We start from the raw sequence: 23,543 nt of genomic DNA on the forward strand, positions 1-23,543 counted from the left end.
GAGGCTGAGAAGGCAAGGAGGCTGAGAAGGCAAGGAGGCTGAGAAGGACGTAGGTTTATAAGTGCCTCCTTAAGAAGCAATTTGGGTTTTACTTCATAGGTGATGCAGAATGGCTGAGTGTTTAAAGCACAGGTGTAACAAATTTTAGACAGATGGCTACAATGGCAGCACAGAGAAGGTGGCCTGGAGAAGCATGTCAGTTAACAGCAGACTGTCACATGACTCCAGGAGCTAGCACCTCAGGGTGTAAGAGTGAGGGAGCATGGGCATAGAGGAGAAGGCCATGAGAAACCCAAATTTCTGTGCCTCTCGAGACACAAGTCACCAAACTAAGGTGATGGCAAAATGGTGAGAAGACTAGGAATTCAGGTATGAAACAAGCAACCACTGGCTCAGGCCCTGGCCCTGTTGTCACTAAAAAGCTGTGTCAACTGTTCAGCCTTCTCCAAATCATCAGCCTCCACCACCTCACCTGTGAAGTAAAGGCAGAACCCTCATCTGAGGAAAATTTATTGGGCATATGATATGCCAAGAATACAACAATGAGTATGACATAGGACCTACCCTCAAGTCCAAAAGGAAGTAAACGAAACAAAATAAGATGGCAAATACCATCTTTTAAATATAGCTTCTTTTTGTTATAAAAGTAGCTAACATACGCATATGGGGTAGGGGGAAGCTAGCAAGCAAGCAGCCCTGGATAAGAGTTAATGAAAAAGATATTTAAAAAATAGTATATAAAATGAAGAGAGATGATGGGGCAGTTCATTATAAAGAAGTTCAAATGAGAGAAGGCACAAGAGCTCTTTTTAAATTTTAAGGTTTTTTTTTAATTTATTTTGAGAGAGACAGAGATGGTGTGAGGAGGGGAGGGGCAGAGAGAGAAGAAAGAACCCACAAGATCTTGACCTGAGGGGAAAACAAGAGTCAGACGCTTAACTGACTAAGCCACCCAGGCACTCCAAGAGTTCTTTTAAAAGAATTTAAAAATTCACAAACTCAAAACATTCACAGACTCATCCCTACCTGGAGCTCAGGTGAGTGAGTGCGCACCCTCCCCCCCCCCCAGTTCTGCGCCACCCACTCAGGGTGGGGGAGGAGCACTTATCTCCAAAAAGATGGCTTTTCCCCAAGAAAATTATCCATCAAAAATGTTTTCTAAGGGGCACCTGGGTGGCTCAGTCGGTTAAGCGTCCGACTTCGGCTCAGGTCATGATTTCACGGTCTGAGGGTTCGAGCCCCTCGTCAGGCTCTGTGCTGACAGCTCAGAGCCTGAAGCCTGCTTCAGATTATGTGTCTCCCTCTCTCTCTGACCCTCCCCTGTTCATGCTCTGTCTGTCTCAAAAATAAATAAACATTAAAAAAAAATTAAAAATGTTTTCTAAGAAATGTATTCCAACAAAGTAGGTTTTTTGTAGTTTAATAACCCAGTGTGTTTCAGGAAAGGCTAAGGAAGAGCATTTTTGGTTGTTTGCTTGACAAATACTAAGATGTTCATAAAGCAAAAGACCACTATACACATTTATGTCTATCAATTTTATTTCAATATCAGCATCTGTTCAATAAATTATATGGAAAAACCAAGAGCACTGTTAAAAATCTATGATAAATAGGATTAAATATTAATTGATTAAAACCAACTTATCAGGAGAATGGGTAAAGGCTAAGAAGGTAATTTGTGAAAGAAATAGTTTATTAATAAAATATAGGGGCGCCTCGGTGGTTCAGTCAGTTGTGCGTCTGACTCCAGCTCAGGTCATGAGCTCACGGTTCATGGGTTCAAGCCCCATATCAGGCTCTGTGCTGACCGCTTGCTCAGAGCCTGGAGGCTGCTTCAGATGCTGTGTCTCCTTCTATCTCTGCCCCTCCCCCACTCACACTCTATCTCACTCTCTCAAAAATAAATGTAAAAAGAAATTTTAATAAAAAAATAAAATATAAGAATAGGTTTGACCTAATAAAAAAGGCAAAACAGAGAACACCTGAATGTCCAAAAGGAATGGGTTAAATAAATCATGGCACATTCATATGAAAAACTGTTATTATTTAATATAATATTTTGAAACTGAGTTACAGGGAAAATACGTAAAATACAATCTAATAAGGAAAAGTAGGATATAAAGCACTATAGATTCCATTTTGTAAAAGAGATATAAAACATAGAACATTAGCAGTAAAGTGTAATTTCTCCCAGTGGTAAGGTATGTAGTGACTTGCTTTCTTCTTTCCCCTTCTATACTCTGAATTTTCTATAACATGTTTAGTAATTATTTTGTTTATTTATTTTTGAGAGCAAGAAAGAGACAGCATGCACACATGAATGGGGAGGGGCAGAGAGAGGGAGAGGGAGAATCCCAAGCAGGCTCTCAACTGCCAGCACAGAGCCTGACACAGGGCTCAAACCCACGAACTGTGAGATCAAGACCTGAGCTGAGATCAAGAGTTGGGACACTTAACCGACTGAGCCACCCAGGCACCCCTAGTAATTTTTAACCAGAATGATAATTGTAGAAGCAAACAGCACTACTTGGTGATTCTAAGTTTCAAGAGGGCAGGAAGCACAGCTTGTGCTACTCACGTAACAGTGCTCAGCACATCATACATGCTCAGTAATTACTTACTGACTAGACCAATGAATGAGCAAATGAGGATAGATACACTTACTTTTAAAATTATATATATATATATTTATATTATTTATATATATTATTTATATATATTACATATATATTACTTGTATATAATATATATATTTATATATACTTTCAGACTTAAAGAGTTGTAAGAACATAAAGAATTCCCAGATGCCCCCTACCCTGACTCCTCAAACACTGTACTACATTTGATTTCTCCTTCTCTCTCAAAAGATATTTTCTCAATGGCTAATGGCTAAAATAAGCTCCCTTAAGAAGTCCTTGAGTGTCAGAAAAAAGGAGTACAAGATCACAGAAAATGCCAGAGCTCCTATCTTGACCCAAGAAGTTGGACCATTCTGCCGCTCTTAATATATACATTAATGTAGAACTTCAGAGAGGGGAGTGTATATTGATGTCTCAGAGGTATTTCACATGAGCTTTGAGCCCTCAAACATACAAGTATTACGCAAGTCCTGAGAGGAAGATTAGAGAGAAAAACAGATGATAGTTGAGCCAAAGCAAAAGGCCAAAGTACAAGCATAGAACATATTTTAAAAGAAGGATAAATTCTAGTAAGTCCACATTTTGGAGATCGAAATAAAAGTTAAATTCCACTTCTGACTTGAGCCAAATGGAAATAAAGCATCCTCAAGGATGAGATGGAGGGAGGGGGAGGGAGGGGGAGGGAGGGGGAGGGAGGGGGAGAAAGACTGATTCTGGCAGTCTAGAAAGAACAGTGTATAACTTATCAGCAACAGACCCTTCTTCATTTAAGGTTTGGAAGGAAATACTTTTCTGATTGTGAGTTTTAGTTAATTTCCCTTTTGAATTTTCATTTTTTTTCCAAGTAAATCCTATCTACCAAAGAAGCAAATTTCTCCTGGAAGTATTACAACAATAACCACACAAACAAAAGAATTGGTATCTGTGTTAGACACAGTCTTACAGAAGCTGTTAAAGACTCATTTTGAGTCTATAGCACTCAAGATATCAAAGCTACAGAATCCTGGAAAACTGTTTTGGACAAACTAAGAAATTAGTTTATATTCCTTGGACATATTTGGTACATATTCAGGCCTTCAATAACAATTTCCTAAAAAATATAATTTAAACCAGGTATATTTCACTTTAAAGGTTATTACAATTTGATTCTCACAAAGTATGATCGATCAATCAAACTGGCACTGGTAATTTCTCTATGACAGAATGATCTTGAGACAAGAGGATGAAACATTGACTTCAAGTCTAAAACTACACCTCTAAACACACATTAAATACTTGTGGTTTCAATCTCCTAAGTAAAAATCAGTATCAAGCCCCAAAGAAGCGCCATGGATTTTTAAGGCCTGAAATATGAGGCACTGTAAAAAATAATAATAAATAAAGGGCAAGGCATTACTGATTGTGTCCATTGAATTTTGAAAGCCATTAAAAATAATGCTTCAGCATACCTGACAATTCTTGCTTTACAAACGAGAGCACAGCCAGGTAAACCTGACAGTCAGCTATGATTATCTGCCTCTGAAGCCGATCAACCATGGAGGGGGCGGATTTTCGGACATCGACCTGTTTGGTGGAAAGAAAGGACACACTGATAAATCACACACACAAAAAAAGACTCCAAACAGCTATTACTTGACTATGCAAAATAATTTCATACAGGAACGATGAAACATGGAGCTGAAAGCCAAGACCAGATTTATACTATATTCCCATGAAATCTAGCTCTGTTAACAATACGATGATAAAGAACACTATAACTCATAACTCAAAGGGGCACCTGGGTGGCTCAGTCAGTTAAGCATCCCACTTCAGCTCAGGTCATGACCTCATAGTCTGTGAGTCCGAGCCCCGCGTCAGGCTCTGTGCTGACAGCTTGGAGCCTGGAGCCTGCTTTGGATTCTGTGTCTCCGTCTCTATCTGTCCCTCCCCTGTTTGCACTCTGTCTCTACCTGTCCCTCCCGTGCTTGCACTCTGCCTGTCTCTCAAAAATAAATAAACATTAAAAATTGAGAAAAAAACCATTTAAAAGAACATTATAACTCAAAGACAAACATCCTAAGGGATTAACAATGAAGCTCCTGGGAAACCATGAAGAAAACACAGAAGTTGAGTTTGACCTTTTTTTTTTTTTTTTTTAAACAACTGAAGTTCTTACATATCCAAAATAAAAACCACCAAAGGTAGAAAACGTTCCCCCAAATAGCTAACCCCAAAAGCCACTATGCAGCCATCTACCTTCATTCATGTAGGAGGAACATTAGGATTCATTCCTTATGGATTACATTTTAGTTAAGGAGAAAATGGCTTTGAATGAACCACAAACTGAACTCAAAATGCAAGCCATACCTCTAAGGTGACTACCCCAATAAAAGAAGCAAAAAGTAAAACCAAAAACTCCACTTGTTATAAAATGTTGGTCCTTATTGTAAAGAATGTTGCTAAGTGAAGAAAAATCACCCTGAAATAGAATAATGCATTCTTAATACAAAGTGAACTTGAACGAGATAAGCTAAATTAGCTTTCGTAGGCTGTATCAGTGATAAAAGAAATGATGGGATCTTCGCAAATACGACAATAGCATAACTAGTAGACAAAAAAGAATGAACTGTTTCCCTTTTTTCTAGATTAGCATAATCTATTATGGTCACTATAGTTGAAGATGTAGTCCCAGAACTCATTACTTTGCCTAGGCAAATGTCAGTCTATTGACGCTTCTGTTTCTTTGTAATAACTTCTACTGTGTAGGGTTGTTAGAAGGGCTAATGAGGCACTACACGTGAAAATGCTTTTTAAATTGCAAAAATCCTTTGCAAATGTTAATTACTAACATAGGTGTTAGGCATGGCATTAGATACAGAGGACAGACATGTAAATAAGCTTATAGTCTAATGAGGGAACACTGCCTTCGTTACCATGTAATGTAGCAAGTGCTCTGAAGGATAAAGTACAGGGTATCATGGGCACAAGTAGGAAACCTACTCAACAGGGCTTCAGGGCTCAGGCAAGAGTCCTTGGAGAACACGATCTAGGAAGAACTCAAGACAGAATAGGAACCAGGTCAAAAGGGAGGAGGATGTTTTAGGCAGAGGAAAAGTGCTCCATCAGCCACTGTAGGGAGTTTGGACCTTATGAATGGCAATAGTGGGGGTGGGGGGGAGGCAGGGGGCAGGGACACTGAAGATGAAGCCAGCAACATGTTATTTGCATTTCAGAGACTATATTCTGGAGAACCAATTCAAGAACAGTGAGAGTTACCGTAGGCAAATGCGGATGGTGACTGACCTAAAGAAATGGCAGGAGTGGGGAGAGAAGTGGATGAACTCAGGACGTATTTTAGAAAGAGGCGACAGGACTCAGTCATTTATTACATGCAGGATTTGGAGAAAGAGCAATCAAGGAAACCTCTGGCCCTTCCGCAGCATCAAGAGACTATACTCTTGGCCCATCAGTGGCTTCATCATAGTGGACACCATCATCAAGGGCAGAGGTAAAGCAACCTGGATACGAAGGAGCCAAAGAAAAGACGGGTGGCTTTTGGGGACCATAACCAAAAGACTGGTTTGTCAACTCAACATGTAACACATAGCAGACCCGTGGGCACTCCAGAAATATCAGGGTAGGAGGATGCCTCTCCAAAGACTAGACTTTGGCACTGAAAGGTGAAAACAAAATCAGGAGAAGTGAATTGCAGTGCTATTGTGACTTTATTTGTAACCAAAGGCTGGTAAGGCCTGAGAAAATTAGGTAAATAGTTGAATTCCTCAATTATGCCCAAATGCAACATATTTGAATTACACATATGAAAGCCTCATTACATAAGCTCTTACCACAAGGCCCATTACGGAAGAAGATAATCCTAAAATAGCAAAAGAATTAATGTACTTAATGGTTCTAATGACTGATGGGGTTATGCGGGATTCTCTTGTTTTAAAAAATACATTTTACATAATCAAAAGCCGTAAGAAACATGTAGTGCATTCAGTGAAATCCTAAATATCAAAAACCAAGTAAATGAGCACTGTCCTAAGTAAGCAGCACCCAGTTCATAACCTAAAGACATAGTACTTACATTCTTCTTAATTTTATTCTTGATGGTTTCAATTACTCCAGCCTCTTCACTTTCACACAGCTTTTCTGTAGTTTTTAAGTCATCACATGCCAACTGCATTTTTTCTTCTTCAAATGTCATCATGGCATTCTTCCAAGAAAGAAATAAGGAAGAAGTGAATGAACCAGGAAATGTCTGAAAATTTAGGCAATTTATTACAACAAAATCCCAAACGAGGGAAAAAAAAACCAAATTATTTGTTGCAAGTAAAGGAATCAGAATGTTACAGCATACCCTAATCATTTCCAAGAACTATAATCTCAATATGAAAAAAGAATATACCTCTACTACACCTACATGAAAAAGTATATGGTAATAAGTATTCTTGCAATTACTGTTCTACAACCTTTTATGTTGTTATTGAACACAGTAACAAAAGCCCTGTATAATTTCTGATTAGTCCACTTCACTGTTTTTATACCAATGTCTCACTGAAAAGTCCATTCTACCCACGCATGGACCCCTGGGCTCCATCACATACTGCACAAAAGCCTACTGAAACATCAGGTAGCAGGTGCTCCTTGAAAAACCTCAGTCTTTTCAGGGATGGCAATTCCAAGGGGTTCCCTTATTTGGAAATCATTTTACATTGTCCACAGTGAAAAATTCCACTGACAGCCTGTTTCCAGGCACCTGATCTGGTAGATTTTTCCAGACCACATTTGACTGGGTAAGGGCAATCCCCTTCTTGCTGAAAACCTGCAACTTTCACCAGTGAGAGTAAGGTTTCTGAGGATATGGATGGGCTCTAGGGGCAGACATGACACCTGATTCTTGGAAGGACCTAATGAACTCACAGTTGGCTCTCCATTCTCTATCCATTCATCAAGCCCTCCCCTTGGAATGGAGCCCTATCCATTCTAGGCCTCCTTGGTAGGACTCTAATATACTCTCCCCTTGTAGCCAAACCAGACAACAGCCATCTTTGGTCAAGTCCCCCCACCACACTTTCTTTCCAAGCAGACCCAGCTCTGCCATAGCCTCCCTCCCCGCCTTCCTGCCCCACCTTTGGCTGGGTTTCCCTCACTGCCTCTGCAGTTAAGTGGGTATTCATGTAGTGCTTCCCACAGAGTACCATTTTCCTTAAAGTTGGAGGCTATGTTTTCCTGAAAACAGCAAGCCTTAAAAACGTTTGTCATATTCCCCAGCAGTAAGAGGAAATAAATAGCTTGAATGAAAACCTATGTCACCAGAAGCTGGTCTGGCGTCTGCAGTTGGGCACTGACAGCCTGTGTAGGACACATAAATTTGCAGATATCTTTCTAGATTTGAAATCTAAATGCTTTCTCTATTTTACTTTACTTGATCTCTATACGTGATATTGATTACACACACACACACACACACACACACACACACACACACACACACTTGCTATTATACCATTCTAAGATAGCTGTTTTTAATTTTGTGTTGCCAAGTGGTTTGTGGGATGTTATACGTATTTCTGGAAAAAAGCATCCAATTTTCTACATTGCTGAATTTTCTTTAAAAACCCAACTGCAACCTATTCCCTTCAATTCCTAAATACTAATATTTAAAAATGTAATAGTAACTAACAAATTTCAGCTATGCTAATTTAACTTGCCTTCCAGTCCACATTTAGTCAATGATTTTCAAGCACACCTTTAGTATCCAAAGCCTGATTTTTTTTTTTTTAAATCTCTACTGCAATTTGTTTTTTTTGGAAAGGTCTTTCCAATTATATATAAAAAAATTTTTTTTTGATTAAGAAAAACAGAATACTCTGAAAGGTATAAGCATTTTATTTTTAAAATTAAGGAAGAGTATATCTCACAGGTTTTGGTTAATAGGCAAAACTTGATTCCACTTTTAAATGCTAAAAGATCGCTATCTATACAGCTAGTCACTCTAAGACATACTTCATATACTTGTTTCCTTCACACCAACACCTCTCCCCATACCAACTTACCAAAAAACTGACGAAGCTGGCTCCAAAACTCATCAATGGGCTATGATTTCTGTTAAGGAAACAAAATTACGTTTAATGTATACTTTCATAAACATTTAATATATTAGGATCACTATATATTTCTAATAATTGGAGACACTGTAAGGTCTCAAAGCTGATTAAATTACCCTAAGAAAAAAGTTCGAGGCAAGAAAGTTCAGTCTACCTGACAGAATAGAATCTGCCCTTGATTTTTCAAAGCAAGACACATAAGTCAAATTATAAGAGACTGCTTTAGTAACAAACATGACATCTACAAACACATGGCCAAAGGAAGATGATCAATATTCATCTTAAAAATGCAAAACATGTTCAAAACTTAACACACATAAAGTAACCATAATTTTTAAAGTAGATCAAAGGGTTTTACCACTGAGCCAACCTTGAAAACTCCCTCATTCCAGCTAAAAAAAAAAAAACAAAAAAACAAAACTTGAAGAATGCCTCCCGAGAGTCAGACACTCCCCCACTGGAATATAGTCATTATCCAATTACGTACATAAACCAAACAGAAACCAAATCAAACGAATGCCAATTCAAAAAATATAGGAATATAAACTTTCAAAATTCATAACTGTTAAAAAATCTAAATTTCCTTAAGTTGCACTAAAAGAGAAAAACAAGTAGTAACTGCCTTCTTAAAAATAATTTTATTGGGGCGCCTGGGTGACGCAGTCGGTTAAGCGTCCGACTTCAGCCAGGTCACGATCTCATGGTCCGTGAGTTCGAGCCCCGCGTCAGGCTCTGGGCTGATGGCTCGGAGCCTGGAGCCTGTTTCCGATTCTGTGTCTCCCTCTCTAGACTCTGTCCCTCCCCCGTTCATGCTCTGTCTCTCTCTGTCCCAAAAATCAATAAACGTTGAAAAAAAAAATTTTTTTTTTTAAATAAAAAAAAAAATAATAATTTTATTGATTTTTTAAATTATGTAGATAGCATATGGTCATTCTAAAAAAAGGAAAGAACAATACATTTAGTCAATCCCCTATAGGAAGTTTACTTTGTGTGCAGTGTGTCTGGGAAGGGGTGGACATGCACATTTGTATGTGTGTGCGTGTGTGTGTGTATGTATATATGTATGTATGTATGTGTACACACACACACACACACACACACACACATATATATCCAATGGACATCTTTGTACCTGTATCTTTTCAGGCAAGTCCAATATATTCTTGGGATAAACTGCTAGAGATAGCATTACTGAGTCAAACAGTATGCACATCCATTTTCCTCTAGGGTCAGGGGAAGAGAGAGAAAGTAAGTAAGGGGGGAGGGTGGGGAAGTCCTGAAGGGAGGGGAAAGAGGTGGGGTGATAAGGAACCTGATTTATTTGGAATATCAACCTTCTGCTACATTTTTTCCCATCTACTTAGTACTTACTCAGATTCTACAATAAATAACTTGTTTACCCCCACCTAATAGGATACTAAGCCAACAAGAAGAGAAGTAGGAAGATCAGTGCACTAGTGAAGAACCCCCACTAGCATTCATACCCATAAACCAAGCTCTAGCGGCACGTGTACAGCACACGATGAAGTCTGCTGTCCCTCTGTTCCTGCGCGATGTGGCCGCGCAGATGGCGATTTTCCCATCCACAGCTCCGCACGGACATACCAGTATAGGCTCCTACCCAAATGTGGTTTGCATAGGAGTATCCCCTCTAGAATGTTATTTTCTGCCCGTACCCCTTATCATCCTGTCTTACACACAACAGACATTCAACAGATATGAACAAGTGAAGGAATGAAAGATGTAGAACCCTGCTTTTCAGGAACAAACTCATTTCAATCAAGTGCGGATTAGCGTGGCTTTCCCCTTTCCTTGCTTACATGTTAACCCCTTTGCCATGTGAAAAAGGAAAGAAGCTGAAACTAGGGATATGCTTCTTGTTCTTGACCAAAATTAGGTTTCTGAGAGCCAAGGCTATTAATTATTCATGGTACTCTAGACTGGCCCTCAGTACTTCCCATACTGGCTTAGGTGAAAAACCAGCCAAATGGAAATGCTCTTCTCTCTTTGAAGTACAGTCTCTGCCAACCCCACAGCATCTGGCATGTTAGACGGCATACCCAGTACAATGAACCGGTCGATAAACGTGCAACCTCTCATATGCTACACAAGACCTGTTGTTTTAAGAATTTAACAAGGTTTGGGGTGCCTGGGTGACTCAGTCGCTTAAGGGTCAACTTTGGCTCAGGTCATGATTTCACGGTTCGTGAGTTCAAGCCCCACATTAGGCTCTCTGCTGTCAGAGGGGAGCTTGCTTCAGATCCTCTGTTTCTCTCCTTCTCTGTCTCTCTGCCCCTGCCCCACTCTCGCTCAAAAATAAACATTAAAAGAAAACTTAAAAAAAATGAATTTAACAAGGGTCACTTGACTTTTTAACCCTATGTTAATTTACCTTATCTTGATCAATTTTGGCCAACAGATGTGTTTCTACATAAAACTTATGCATTTGGGGGATTTGGAAATGTTCCCAAAGATTAGAAGTATCATTATTTTAAAACTGAATCTAAGGAAGAAGAAAGAGGCTCATAGCTCACCTCAATATGCTCATATTAGGAACAATAAACAATGATCCAAACACAAGGGGAGTAAGGATATCATGTAAAGACCAAGTATAAAGGTAAGCATTAGAACCAAAATACAAACCTTCTTAAATACCAGAAAGTAGATAAAACAACAGAGGTGGGGACAAGTGAAGCCGACCACATGGTGAAAACCTCCCTTATTTAAAGAAGGGATTATGTAAGGATATATATACATTTGCTAATAATGAAAAAAAACAGATGGAATAACTTACAATTAAAAAAAATAGATACCTACAAGGTAAGAGAAGGAATAGGGAAGAAGAAACAAGGATAGAAACAAAGCTTCTTTGTAGACACTTTGTTTTGTAGATTAGACTTTGGGATCATGTAAATATCCCTAAACAGCAAAATTAATGTACCTAAAGGCAAATCCAGTTGGTAAAATAACCACACAGAACTATTCCAAGGGACTTTAGAACACAATAACCTGACAGTGCATTTTCATTATGAAATATTCTTAAAAATAGACCCCAAAAGATGGCAAAAATAGGTTTTTTTCAGTAATCACATTCTCTCCAGTCAAGTTGGTATTGCCATTCTAAGGCTGCTGGGGATGTAGTTTGTGACAAAGCGATGGGTAGGTATGTTGCTGTTTGTTGGGACTCAGGACTTTGTGCATAGGAAAAAGAATGTAGTTAATTAAAAACCCTATAGCTTAGGATATAAAGTCTTGGTTTTATCTTTTAAAAAATAAATATTTCTGTCTGCTGAAAAAGCCTAGAAGTAGCACCACCAGCAGCCCTGAGCGGGTCTAGCACCCTCTCTAAATACATTAAGTAAAAGAGATTGTGGGTCTTTGAAGAAATGGTTGATTCTGGGTCAGGGGTAAAAAATGTTCAAGAACAGCCTGGAGTTATCTTATTAGAGCAGAAAGCTAGGAAGTTTAAAAGCTATATTAGGGTTTTGAAGAGGTTCCCACTATGCAAACATGGAACAATAATCCCTAATGAGAGTAAAAACAGCAATAGTTTGAAACATCATATAAAGTTAAACCATAAATCCAAAATGATATTTTAATTAACAACAAGACTACCACCACCACCAACACTGCTCTCATTGCCTATGGAGGATCTTAAGGAACCAACGCATTATTTTGAAAACTCATTAAAAAGAGAGTAAGCATTTATCCCGTCTTTTCTCTATGGACTCAGAGTAATGAATTAGTTGGGTAGGAGGGCAGTTCCTCCACAAAAATTTCCTGGGATAATAAATGAAAAGCAAATGATAGAATCAGTGTCTCATTGTGGATCTCCTCATGAAATAATGGATATGAGAGACAGGGGAACATATTAAACACCACCATGCTGATACAATCAGCAATATCCAAGCTGCAGGAAACTCTATAGGACAAAGATCCTAGTTTCCTCAATGACAAGAAAAAAATATATGAGTAGAGGGAAAGAAACTGATAAGGGAATCTCTAAAATAAAAGGTTTAAAATACAACAGACACATAAAACACATAAGAGACATGTGTGTATGTATGTATGAGTGTGTGTATGTGTATATATACATATATATGTATACATATACATATATATACATATATATATATATACACACATACACACACACACTCATACATACCCATAACAATGAGAATATGAAACAAAAATCACAATAGCACAAAATTACTAATTATCTGTAAGGATAACTCTAACAAAGACATGCAATACTGCCACACTGAAAACTCAAAACATTACTAAAAAAAAACACTAAAGACCTAAATCAGGGTTTCTTAACATTTGAGTCAGATAACTTTTCGTTCTGGGGGCTGTCCTATGAGCTGTAGCATGTTGAGCGGCATCCTTATCCCCTATCTACAAGATGCCAGTACCACACAGCCACCCTCCCAACCACAGATGTGACAACAAAAATGTCTCCTAATATCACCAAATGTCCTCTGGGAGCAAACTGACCTTGGTTGTGAACCACTAATATAGAGATATATAATTTTTATGAATTAGAATTCAATATTGTTACAATGTTAATTTCTCTAAACTGATTTACAGCTTCAATGCAATCCAGAGCAAAATCCCTGGGGTGTGTATGGAGGGAGGTGGTATTGAAAAGTTGATTCTAAAATCTACATGGAGGGGGACCTGGCTGGCTCAATTGGTGGAGCCTGCAACTCTTGATCTCTGGGTTGTAGGTTTGAGCCCCACACTGGATATAGAGATTACTTAAAAATAAAATCTTTAAAACAAATCTACATGGAAAGGACAAATACAATGGCCAAATCAAATCTGAAGAACAACAACAAAGCTGGACACCTGACATCAAAACTTAATCAAGAATTTCTATTCACTCATAAGAGATTGAAAAAGACAATCACAGATAGTTGCAATCCACTTATTCAAAAAAAGCTGATCCTCAGAATATATGAATTTCCCAGAATCAGTAAAAAATGACAACCCAGTAAAAAACGGGCAGAAGTCTTGAATAGCCACTTCACTTTTGTGGATATCTGAAAGTCAATAAGCATATTAAGCAGTGCTGAAAAACAATGGAAAATATCAATCAAAATTGCAATGAAATACCACCACACTCTCATCAGATTGGCCATACTCACGAGGACTAACACCACCAAGTGTTAATGAGAATGTGGAGCAAGGGGAAATCTCATACATTGTTTAGTAATACCTACTAAAAATAAACATACGCCTGTCCCATGATCCTGTAACTTCATTCCTCAGTATACATATGTATACACAGAATTATTATGCCCTCAAAAGACATGTATGTCATGTTAACAGTACTATTCATAATAGCCTCGAACTAGAAACAGAATGAATATACTGAAATTATTTGATGCATTCAATGAAATGGAATAGTTCACAGCTATGAAAACAAACTACTGCTAAGTATAATAACATGAATAAATTTCATACATAATCTTGAGTAAAAAAAAATCCAGGCACAAGAGTATATGATTCCACTGATAGGAAGTTGAAAACCACTGTTTGGGGTACCTAGGTGGCTCAGTCGGTTAAGTGTCTGACTCTTGATCTCAGCTCCGGTCTTGATCTCAGGGTCATGAGTTCAGCCCTGCATTGGGTTCTGCACTGAGCTCCACCTGAGGCATGTAGCCTACTTTATAGGAGAAACAAAACAAAACAAAACACCTTCTGACCTCTGACAACAGAGGTCAGAACAGTGGTATCTTTGGGGAGATTATCGACTAAGAAGGAGCTCAAGGGAAGATGCTGGAATGCTGGAAATATCCTATAACTTTATCTGGGTTTAAGTAGTAACACTGTGATGTTTACCCATGTATACATTCCTCACTATATGTAAACTTTTCCTTATGAAAAAGAAAAAATTAAAAAGAAAAATCTGATAAATGATCACTGCAGGCATTTGATGATATCAGTGAATCCTCATTTTTTTAGGTATGGCTACATTTTAAAAACTATTTTTTAGAGGCGTATTAGAAAAAGGCACCTGGGTGGCTCAGTCGGTTGGGTGTCCGACTTCGGCTCGGGTCATGATCTTGCAGTTTGTGAGTTTGAGCCCCACGTCGGGCTCTGTACTGACAGCTCAGAGCCTGGAGCCTGCTTTGGATTCTGTGTCTCCCTCTCTCTCTCTGCTTCTCCCCTGCTCATGCTCTGTCTCTCTCTGTCTCAAAAATAAATAAAACATTTAAAAAAAGAAAAAGAAAAGTATTTACAGATAAATGATGACTGGGATTTGTTTCAAAAATATATTGAGGGGCACCTGGGTGGCTCAGTCAGTTGAGTGTCCGACTTTGGCTTAAGTCATGAACTCACGGTTCGTGAGTTCAAGCCCCACATTGGGCTCTGTGCTGACAGCTCAGAGCCTGGAGCCTGCTTTGGATTCTGTGTCTCCCTCTCCTTCTGCCCCTTCCCTGCTTGCATAGTTTCTCTGTCAAAAAATAAACATTAAATATATATATATACACATACATATATATATATATATATATATATATATATATATACACACACACACACATATAGATATACATAATTGAGGTAAGAGGATTAAAAGTGATAAGTATAGATAAAACAAGATTGGCCATCACTTAATTACTGAGGTTGGCTGACCACAACATGGGGATTGATTAAACTATTTTATGTACTTAAGAAGATGTAGGTTATTTTCAAAATAAAAAATTAAAAAGCAAACACAAATAAAAATCCTCTGCAAAGAGGCCTTTTGGAATCCTCTTCAATGAGAAGGCTTCTTACGGTCATTACCACCGTTTGCCTTTTGAAAATGAATCATCAGTAGTAATAAAATGGCTCCAGATTTTTCTCTGTATAAAAAGGCAGAAAACCTATTGCAAATACAAAGGAGCAATTGATCGTCTTTTCCTCAATTCATCAACACTGCCAAAGTTTGAAGAAATGTTTCTCTAGGATATTAAAACCTAGACTGATGAAAATTTTATCTCCTAAAATACAGAGGAAGAAAATGTATGCATCTGATTCTCAAAGGAATATTTTTTCCATTAAATAAATGGGCATAATTACTATATGTCAGTCCCTAACTGAACATGCTTTTCTCAAAGATTTTACCTCATAACACAATGGCAAATGGCTTGAAGTTTTTAAACTTTTGATTTTTGAAAATGTTCTATATTTACACAATGTTGAGTTCTTAGAAGAATTCTCCAAAAGGACTTTTCCCCCTTCAAATGTGCAGGGAGATTGGAAACTACCCAGGGCCACCGGAAGCTAATCAGCCATGGCAACCATCCTCACCTTTCACTGCAGCCCTGAGATCCCAGATTTGAGGGTCAAAGAAAGAATCACATAAATTCACTCCCCACTGCTCTTAAGGGTGCTGTGCCTTTTCTGTGACCCAGGTTGCTCATGTGACCCATGTTTTAAAAATCACAGTTCCAGAGGACGATAGGAGCAATCAAGGTATTGACTGCTTTTGTAGATGCCTCCTTGCCTTCAGAAACAAAAACAAAACCTTTGGTAACAAGTGATATCCTCTGCTCTGTGTGGTGGTGTTTCCATGGGCACTAGAGTGGGACAAAACTGGTTCAGTACTTCATCTTTCTTTCTGAAAGTAAATAGTGCCAACAAAAGAAAAAGCTAAGTGCATGAAGCCATTCATTGCAACATCATCCATGATAGGAAAAACCTAAGTTTAAAAAGCTGTCTACATAAGGGAAAAGCTTCATGACATGGATTTGGAAATGATTTCTTGAAAAGCACAGGTAACAAAAGTGAAAAATAAATTGGACTATATCTAAATAAAAATTGTACAAAGGACATAATCAACAGTGAAAAGGCAACAGCAGCCCACAGACCAGGAGAAAATATTTTCAAATTATCTGGTAAGGGGTTAACATCCAGACTATACAAGTAACTCCTACAACTCAACCACCACCACCACCACCAATCCAATCAAGAAATGGGCAAAACAGGTGTCTAGGTGGCTCAGTTGGTGAAGCATCTGACTCTTGACTTCGGCTCAGATCATGATCTCACAGTTTGTGAGTTTGCGCTCACAGTGTAGAGCCTGCTTGAGATTCTTTCTCCTTCAAGATAAACTTAAAAAAAAAAAAAAAAGTGGGCAAAGACTTGAAAAGACATTTCTCCAAAGAATATATATCAACAGCCAATAAGTACACAAAAGATGCTCGTCACTGATCATTAAGGACATGCAAATCAAAACCATAATGAAATACCACCTTACACCCATTATGATGGCTATAATGAAAGAAGAAAAATGCAAGTGTTAATGAGGATGTAGAAAAACAGTAACCCTTGTACACAGTTGGTGGGGGTGTAAAATCATGCAGCCATGATGGAAAACAGAAAGGCAGTTCCTTAAAACATTAGAAATGAAATTATTGTATAGCCCAGCAATTCCAACTCTGCATATATGCCCAAAAGAACTGAAATCAGGAACTCAAACAGATATCTGTATGCCCTGTTCTAGCAGCATTATTCACAGTTAACCAAAATGTGGAAATCACAAAGGCAGACGAATGTATAAGAATGTTGTATATACATACAATGGAATATTATTCAGCCTTAAAAAGGAAAGAAACTCTGACTCGTGCTGGAACATAGACGAGTCTTGAGCATGTTATGCTACATGAAATAAGGCAGTCACAAAAAGAGTACCGTGTGATTCCACTTATAGAAGGTACCTGCAATCATCAGATTCAGAGAGACAGGAAGCAGAGTGGTGGTTGACAGGGGCTGGGGGCAGGGAAGAATGTTGAGTTGTTTCATGGTGCAAAGTTTCAGTTTTGCGAGATAAAGACTTCTGGAGATGGGTCAAACCATAATGCTAATGTGTTTAACTAAAGGGCACACTTAAAAGTGGTTCAGATGGTAAATGTCATGTGTATTTTATGACAATCAAAAAAATTGTTTGAAAATGTACAGCATGTCTGCAATACAATCAATGCCTCATGAAATAACCACATAGAATCTTACAACCTAGAAAAATGCCTGTGACAGAATGTAATGTACAAAGGTTCCATGTACACAGTGTTCCAATATGTATAGACAATAAAACAATGAAAATACTTGCGGCTGGGGGGGGGGGCAATAGGATTCACAGTGATTTTATCCAATGATTAAGTGTATGTGTGTGGGAGGATAAACAGTCACGACAACAACTGCACTAATCATCTGTTTCAATAATGTCATTGTGGACACTCTCCCTACATTCAGACACCTTTTACAGAGAAAAATGCATCATTTAAGTCAATTTACTTGCTCTAAGTACTCCGTGATTCAGTTGTTGCTTTGATACAATTTCTCAACAGAATATACCATCCAGTTAACCAAACAGAATAATGGAGCAATTCAAGAGCAATAGACAAAGCCTGCTTCCATGGGAGTGAGGTATTCACTGAGTGGCAAGCCGAGGTCTGGAGGTGCCTCACTGTGGCCCAGGGTACTGTTAGCACAGGGCTAACAGACAAACAGTTGCAAATGAAGGGAGAGATACATACAGGAGGTTGCTCCCTCAAATAGTCTCTGTTTTCCAAAAATGAATGCATAGGATTTGGAGATTTCCTTCTATATTAAAGGCAGTAGGCCATCAAATAAAATCACCGGATTTCTTGCTTTTTGAACTAATTATCTTTTTTTTTTTTATTTTTAAAATGAAATCTTCCCTCTATCAAGATGACTATTCCCACCCTGACAAGAAAAAAAACTAAACTCTTTATTCCAAGGCCTTTTGAGGAAAGCTGTGGTAAAAACTAAAATATGCCGAAGCCAGTACTAAATAGACAAAGCCTTGAACAGTCTAAATTTCACAGGACACAGGCCACCTGACTGTAGACCTCATAACTTGCACTTGTACTTCCTGGGCTATTATGTCAATTTCACTGTCCTATATTTCAAGCCCTCTTTGAGTACACCGTGTTAACAATCAATAGAGAAGATTAGTCTGACTCTTCTGCAATGAAGCGTTTCCCAAATAGACTGACCTTACTTTTCTACCCCACTCAGAAATGGGAAACACCTTTATGGTGAGCTAGCTGAAAAGCTCAATCTTGATCTGAAGATGTTGCAGCAACAACACAGAAAGGAACATCTAGACTGCTAGGGCCAGAGAACATGCCAGTTTTTATCACTCGCCAACGAAAGAGACCGAAAGATTCATCTCTACTCCTACTGTGACAGCGACAAAGAACAGCAATGTTTCCAGCCCCTTCTTGCTCTTGCATTTGTTCAATAAACATACGTGAATGAGAGCCGCCTTCCTGTGCAGAAAAAGAAAAGGGGCCTCCATAGTGATGAGGAAAAAGCTCAGACCCACAAGTCTAAGAAGAAAAGTACCCTCTTCTCTCAGATGGCGGTCGAGAAAAATGAAACGTGAAAAAGTTCACTTAAAATGTTTCTCTTGACATGATTTGTAATAGTTAACATTCTTCAAAAAGGAAAAAATCTAATTTATTCTAAAAGCATCTTAGTTAAGAAAGTCCTACAAAAGTTTCCTTCATGTATAACACAAAGCATCCATAGATGTCTCATATACGAATGGAGATCATTGGTACAAAGTTCCCTTCTGAAGCTTGTTACAAGGGCATCTGGGTGGCTCAGTCAGTTGAGTGTCCGACTTTGGCTCCGGTCATGATCTCATGGTTCATGGGTTTGAGCCCCGCGTCGGGCTCTCTGCTGACAGCTCAGAGCCTAGAGCCTGCTTCAGATTCTGTGTCTCCCTCTCTCTCTGCCCCTCCCCTGCTCATACTCTATCTCAAAAATAAACATTGGGGAAAAAAAACTTTGAAGCTTGTTACAAATCAGGTTATAAAATTCATTATCTGTCATTTTTTTGAAAGTCACTTCCACAGTAATAGCAATGGATCTATCCCATTGTATCCTAATATCCTAAGTTTCCACTTAGGATCTATCCCACTGTATCCCAAAATATCCTAAGTTTCATCCTCCAGGTCCATGCACCCTGCTGCTCCACAGCTTCTAAGTCTCTGGAATAAATTTCCAATTTTATTTTTTTTTAATGCTTATTTAGAAAGTGGGGACAAAGAAAGAGAGAGAATCCCAAGCACTGACAGCATGAAGCCCAACCTGGGGCTTGATCCCACAAACCACAAGACCATGACCCAAGCCAAAATCAAGACTTGGACGCTCAACTGGCTGAGCCACCCAGCTGCCCAATTTCCATTTTAAAAGCAGCTTCCCGTAGCATAGAGTTGATTCAGAGCCTGTTCACTGGTTAAACTGTCAACCCTATTCAAGCCACACACTTATGAGAGTAATTAGGAAAGTGGGCCCAATCACAAACAATACAATTCACCATCAAAGTCAAAGAAATAGATGGCTTTTCTACATTGCTCCTTCCATTCTTCATAATAGATTTATGAGAAAACTATAAATTTTACTTAAAAAAACAACAAAGGTAGGTTTTTAAAAAGCAGGGTATTTAATTTTAAAATCACGTACCCAACTCTTAACCAATAATGTTCTGCAGTTTAAAAGAAAATAAATGAAAAGTGAGGTCTTCTATACATGGTGTTGGAAGAAAAATTCTAATAAACCTTTTGTTTCATTCACCCACTGAAAATACATTCACTGCATACCAAGTATACAACAGGCACTGTGCTATACGGTGAAGAAACAAAGATGAACAAGAACATGCGTGCTCTTCAAGGAAACTAGTAAGTCCACTTTGGCTGCTGGAGACATTCCAGTAACAATAAATGTGCTGGAAAGTGGGCAGCTGGTTGCTACCTTTACACAGTCATTCTCTGTCATCCTATTTTTCGTGGATGAATGAGGCTCTCTCCAACACCATATTTTATGAAGTCTAAAAAAAGCTACTTGCCATCTTTTTAAGTTTGTTTATTTTTGAGAGAGAGAGAGAAAGACAGCGAGCAAGAGAGCGCGCGCGCACACACAAGCAGGGGAAGGGCTGATGCTGACAGCTAACAGCCCAGTGTGGGGCTCGAACTCACAAACCGCAAGATCGTGTCCTGAGCCAAAGTGGGACGCTTAAGCAACTGAGCCACCCACGTACCCTTACTTGACACCTTTGATTTCTTCTTCTTCAGTGTTCTTTTGAAAAAGGACGTATTAATAAACCTCCACTCTCTTCCACAGCTCTGTATTTTAATTCTCTGCAGATAAAGATTTGATATTTGACATCTGCCCCGTTATTTGTTTGCATAAACGTAAACCATGAGAGTGGGAATACCATCTCGGCCACGTGCTGCTGTCCTGACCACGCAGCACAGAATGTGGCATATAAACAGGCTCCCAGCATAGAGCTGTTTCACAAACCAACCAGCTCCTACCAAATCCACTCTTCACGACATTTCATCTAATGGACCTTCCTCCACAGGTTCCAAAAAATTACCAGATAGAAGACTGTCCTCAACCTGAGCCCATAAAATCTGCTTTCACTAACAATAAAAGTGCTTGCTTCTTTTATCAGAAAGGAGCAGTGGGGGAATTTCACGGGAAGGCTGTATTCTTTCTTTTCAGACACAGTTCAAAGCATGGTCCTTGGGAAACTTTTCATCTAAAGGACATGACAGCATGTCTGTCACAATGCTGATCATCAGTCACATGGCTTGTGACAGACGAGTGTTGGGAACAGGTGCAGCCTTCTGTTCAGACTTGTGTTTATGATATACCTACTCTTCTTGGGGATATGGGAGCCTTAAGCACACCACCAGCTGGCCCCAGGGACACTCCACTTCCGATCACAGACATCTGCAGGCCAGGGGACGCCAGTCCCCAGGGAGCGACCACTCCTGTGTGTGCTGCAATGTCTGCACTCACAGCCGCTGCAGTTGTCTTACCATTTACTTTTGTTACATTAACTGCCTGTGAAGCAGCCTTCCTCTTACTGGGAAACCTTTGTAACTCACCAGCTGGCACTAAGGAGCCATGAAAGACTCTGCTGTAAGCAGTGCAGCCATCAGTTTGTGGCAGGCACGAGAGGACTTGCTGATGGTAGGCTGAGACTCTGGGTCACCAGCTCCACTTAGGGGCAAAACACGCAGGGGCCTTGGTCTATTCCTACACCTTAGCATAGTAATTATCTACTAGCAGATAATTAACAAGCCACTCTACCCGGCACTCTGAAAAAAGTAACTAGACCCTAGATCCTTACGTCCTATGGACAACTGTTCTGATGGGTGCATTTCTAGACATATGTACATTTTTAAAAAAAATTTTCAAGTTAGTTAACATACAGTGTAGTCTTGGCTTCAGGAGTAGAACCCAGTGATTCATGTCTTACATATGAAACCCAGCACTCATCCCCAAAAGCGCCCTCCTTAATGCCCATGGCCCATTTAACCCACCCCCCCCCCACATACACACGCCCCTCCAGCAACCCTCAGTTTGTTCTCTGCATTTAAGAGTCTCTTACGGATGGGGCGCCTGGGTGGCTCAGTCGGTTGAGTGTCTGACTTCAACTCAGGTCATGATCTCACAGTTCATGAGTTCAAGCCCCGCGTCAGGCTCTGTGCTGACAGCTCAGAGCCTGGAGCCTGCTTCAGATTGTGTGTGTCCCCTGTTTACACTCTGTCTCTCTCTCTCTCTCTCAAAAATAAACATTAAAAAAAAAAAAGTCTCTTATGGTTTGCCTCCTTCTCTGTATCTTATTTTTTCTTCCTTTCCCCTATGTTCATCTGTTGAGTTTCTCAAATTCCACGAGTGAAATCATATGATATCTGTCTTTCTTTGACTGACTTATTTTGCTTAGCATAATACCATCCAATTCCATCCACACTGTTGCAAATGGCAAGATTTCAAACTTCATCACTGAGTCGTATTCCATTATATATATATATACACACACACACACACATACACACACATACACACACACACCATATCTTCTTAATTCACTCATCAGGTGATGGACATTTAGGCTCTTTCCATAATTTGGCTGTTGTCAATGGCACTATTAACACTGGGTTCCACATGCCCCTTCAAATTAGCCTTTTTGTATCCTTTGGATAAATTCCTAGTAATGCAATTGCTGGGCTGTAAGGTATTCTATTTTTAATTTTTTGACAACCTCCATACTATTTTCCAAGGTGGCTGCACCAGCTTGAATTCCCACCAGCAGTGCAAAAGGGTTCCCCTTTCTCTGCATCCTCACCAACACATGTGGTTGCCTGAGTTGTTAATGTTAGCCATTCTGACCAGTGTGAGGTAGTATCTCATTGTGGTTTTGATTTGTATTTCCCTGATGATGAGTGTTGTTGAGCATCTTTTCACGTGTCTGTTAGCCATCTGGATGTCTTCTTTGGAGAAGTGTCTACTCATGTCTTCTGCCCATTTCTTCACTGGATGATTTGTTTTTTGGTGTTGAGTTTGGTAAGTTCTTTATAGATTTTGGACACTAACCCTTTATCCGATGCATCATTTGCAAGTATCTTCTCCCATTCTTAGACATATGGACATTAAGAATGCATCGTTTGCATATGGCGAGATGCTCCTCAGAGCCACTGTGGTCTTTTAAAATATAAGCAGCTTCTATAAGTATATGGCAAAAACAAATTTCACTTCTTAGGCTTGTCTCTGGTATCCCACAGATTCAGGGGTACACCTCAGAACTTGGGATGGAGGGAGCTTTGGGGAACAACTACAAAAGAGAAATGGTGAGCAGGGCAGAGGACATGGAGGGTCTGGCTGGGTCGGAGGCCAGAAAGCCGAAAACTGGATTGCTGAGTGCCACCTCTCACAGAGCCCCAAATGGTGGCCCGGCACCTAGCCACAAAGGCCTGTGAGGACGGAGAGGAGG

The 23,543-nt window shown here is 39.3% G+C and overlaps 1 protein-coding gene across 1 annotated transcript in view; it reads right to left on the reverse strand.

Moving 5' to 3' along the window:
* TTC39C (tetratricopeptide repeat domain 39C) overlaps positions 1-23,543 on the reverse strand; it is a 109,153-nt gene that overhangs the window by 53,379 nt on the left and 32,231 nt on the right. The window contains exons 2-4 of the mRNA XM_049619621.1: positions 8,681-8,729; positions 6,709-6,837; positions 4,088-4,202 (exon numbers count right to left, since the gene is read on the reverse strand). Coding sequence (XP_049475578.1) covers positions 4,088-4,202; positions 6,709-6,837; positions 8,681-8,729 — 293 coding nt within the window. The remainder of the gene's footprint in view (positions 1-4,087; positions 4,203-6,708; positions 6,838-8,680; positions 8,730-23,543) is intronic.

The sequence above is a fragment of the Panthera uncia genome (assembly GCF_023721935.1).
Source record: "Panthera uncia isolate 11264 chromosome D3 unlocalized genomic scaffold, Puncia_PCG_1.0 HiC_scaffold_8, whole genome shotgun sequence".
In the NCBI taxonomy this organism is placed as follows: Eukaryota; Metazoa; Chordata; class Mammalia; order Carnivora; family Felidae; genus Panthera; species Panthera uncia.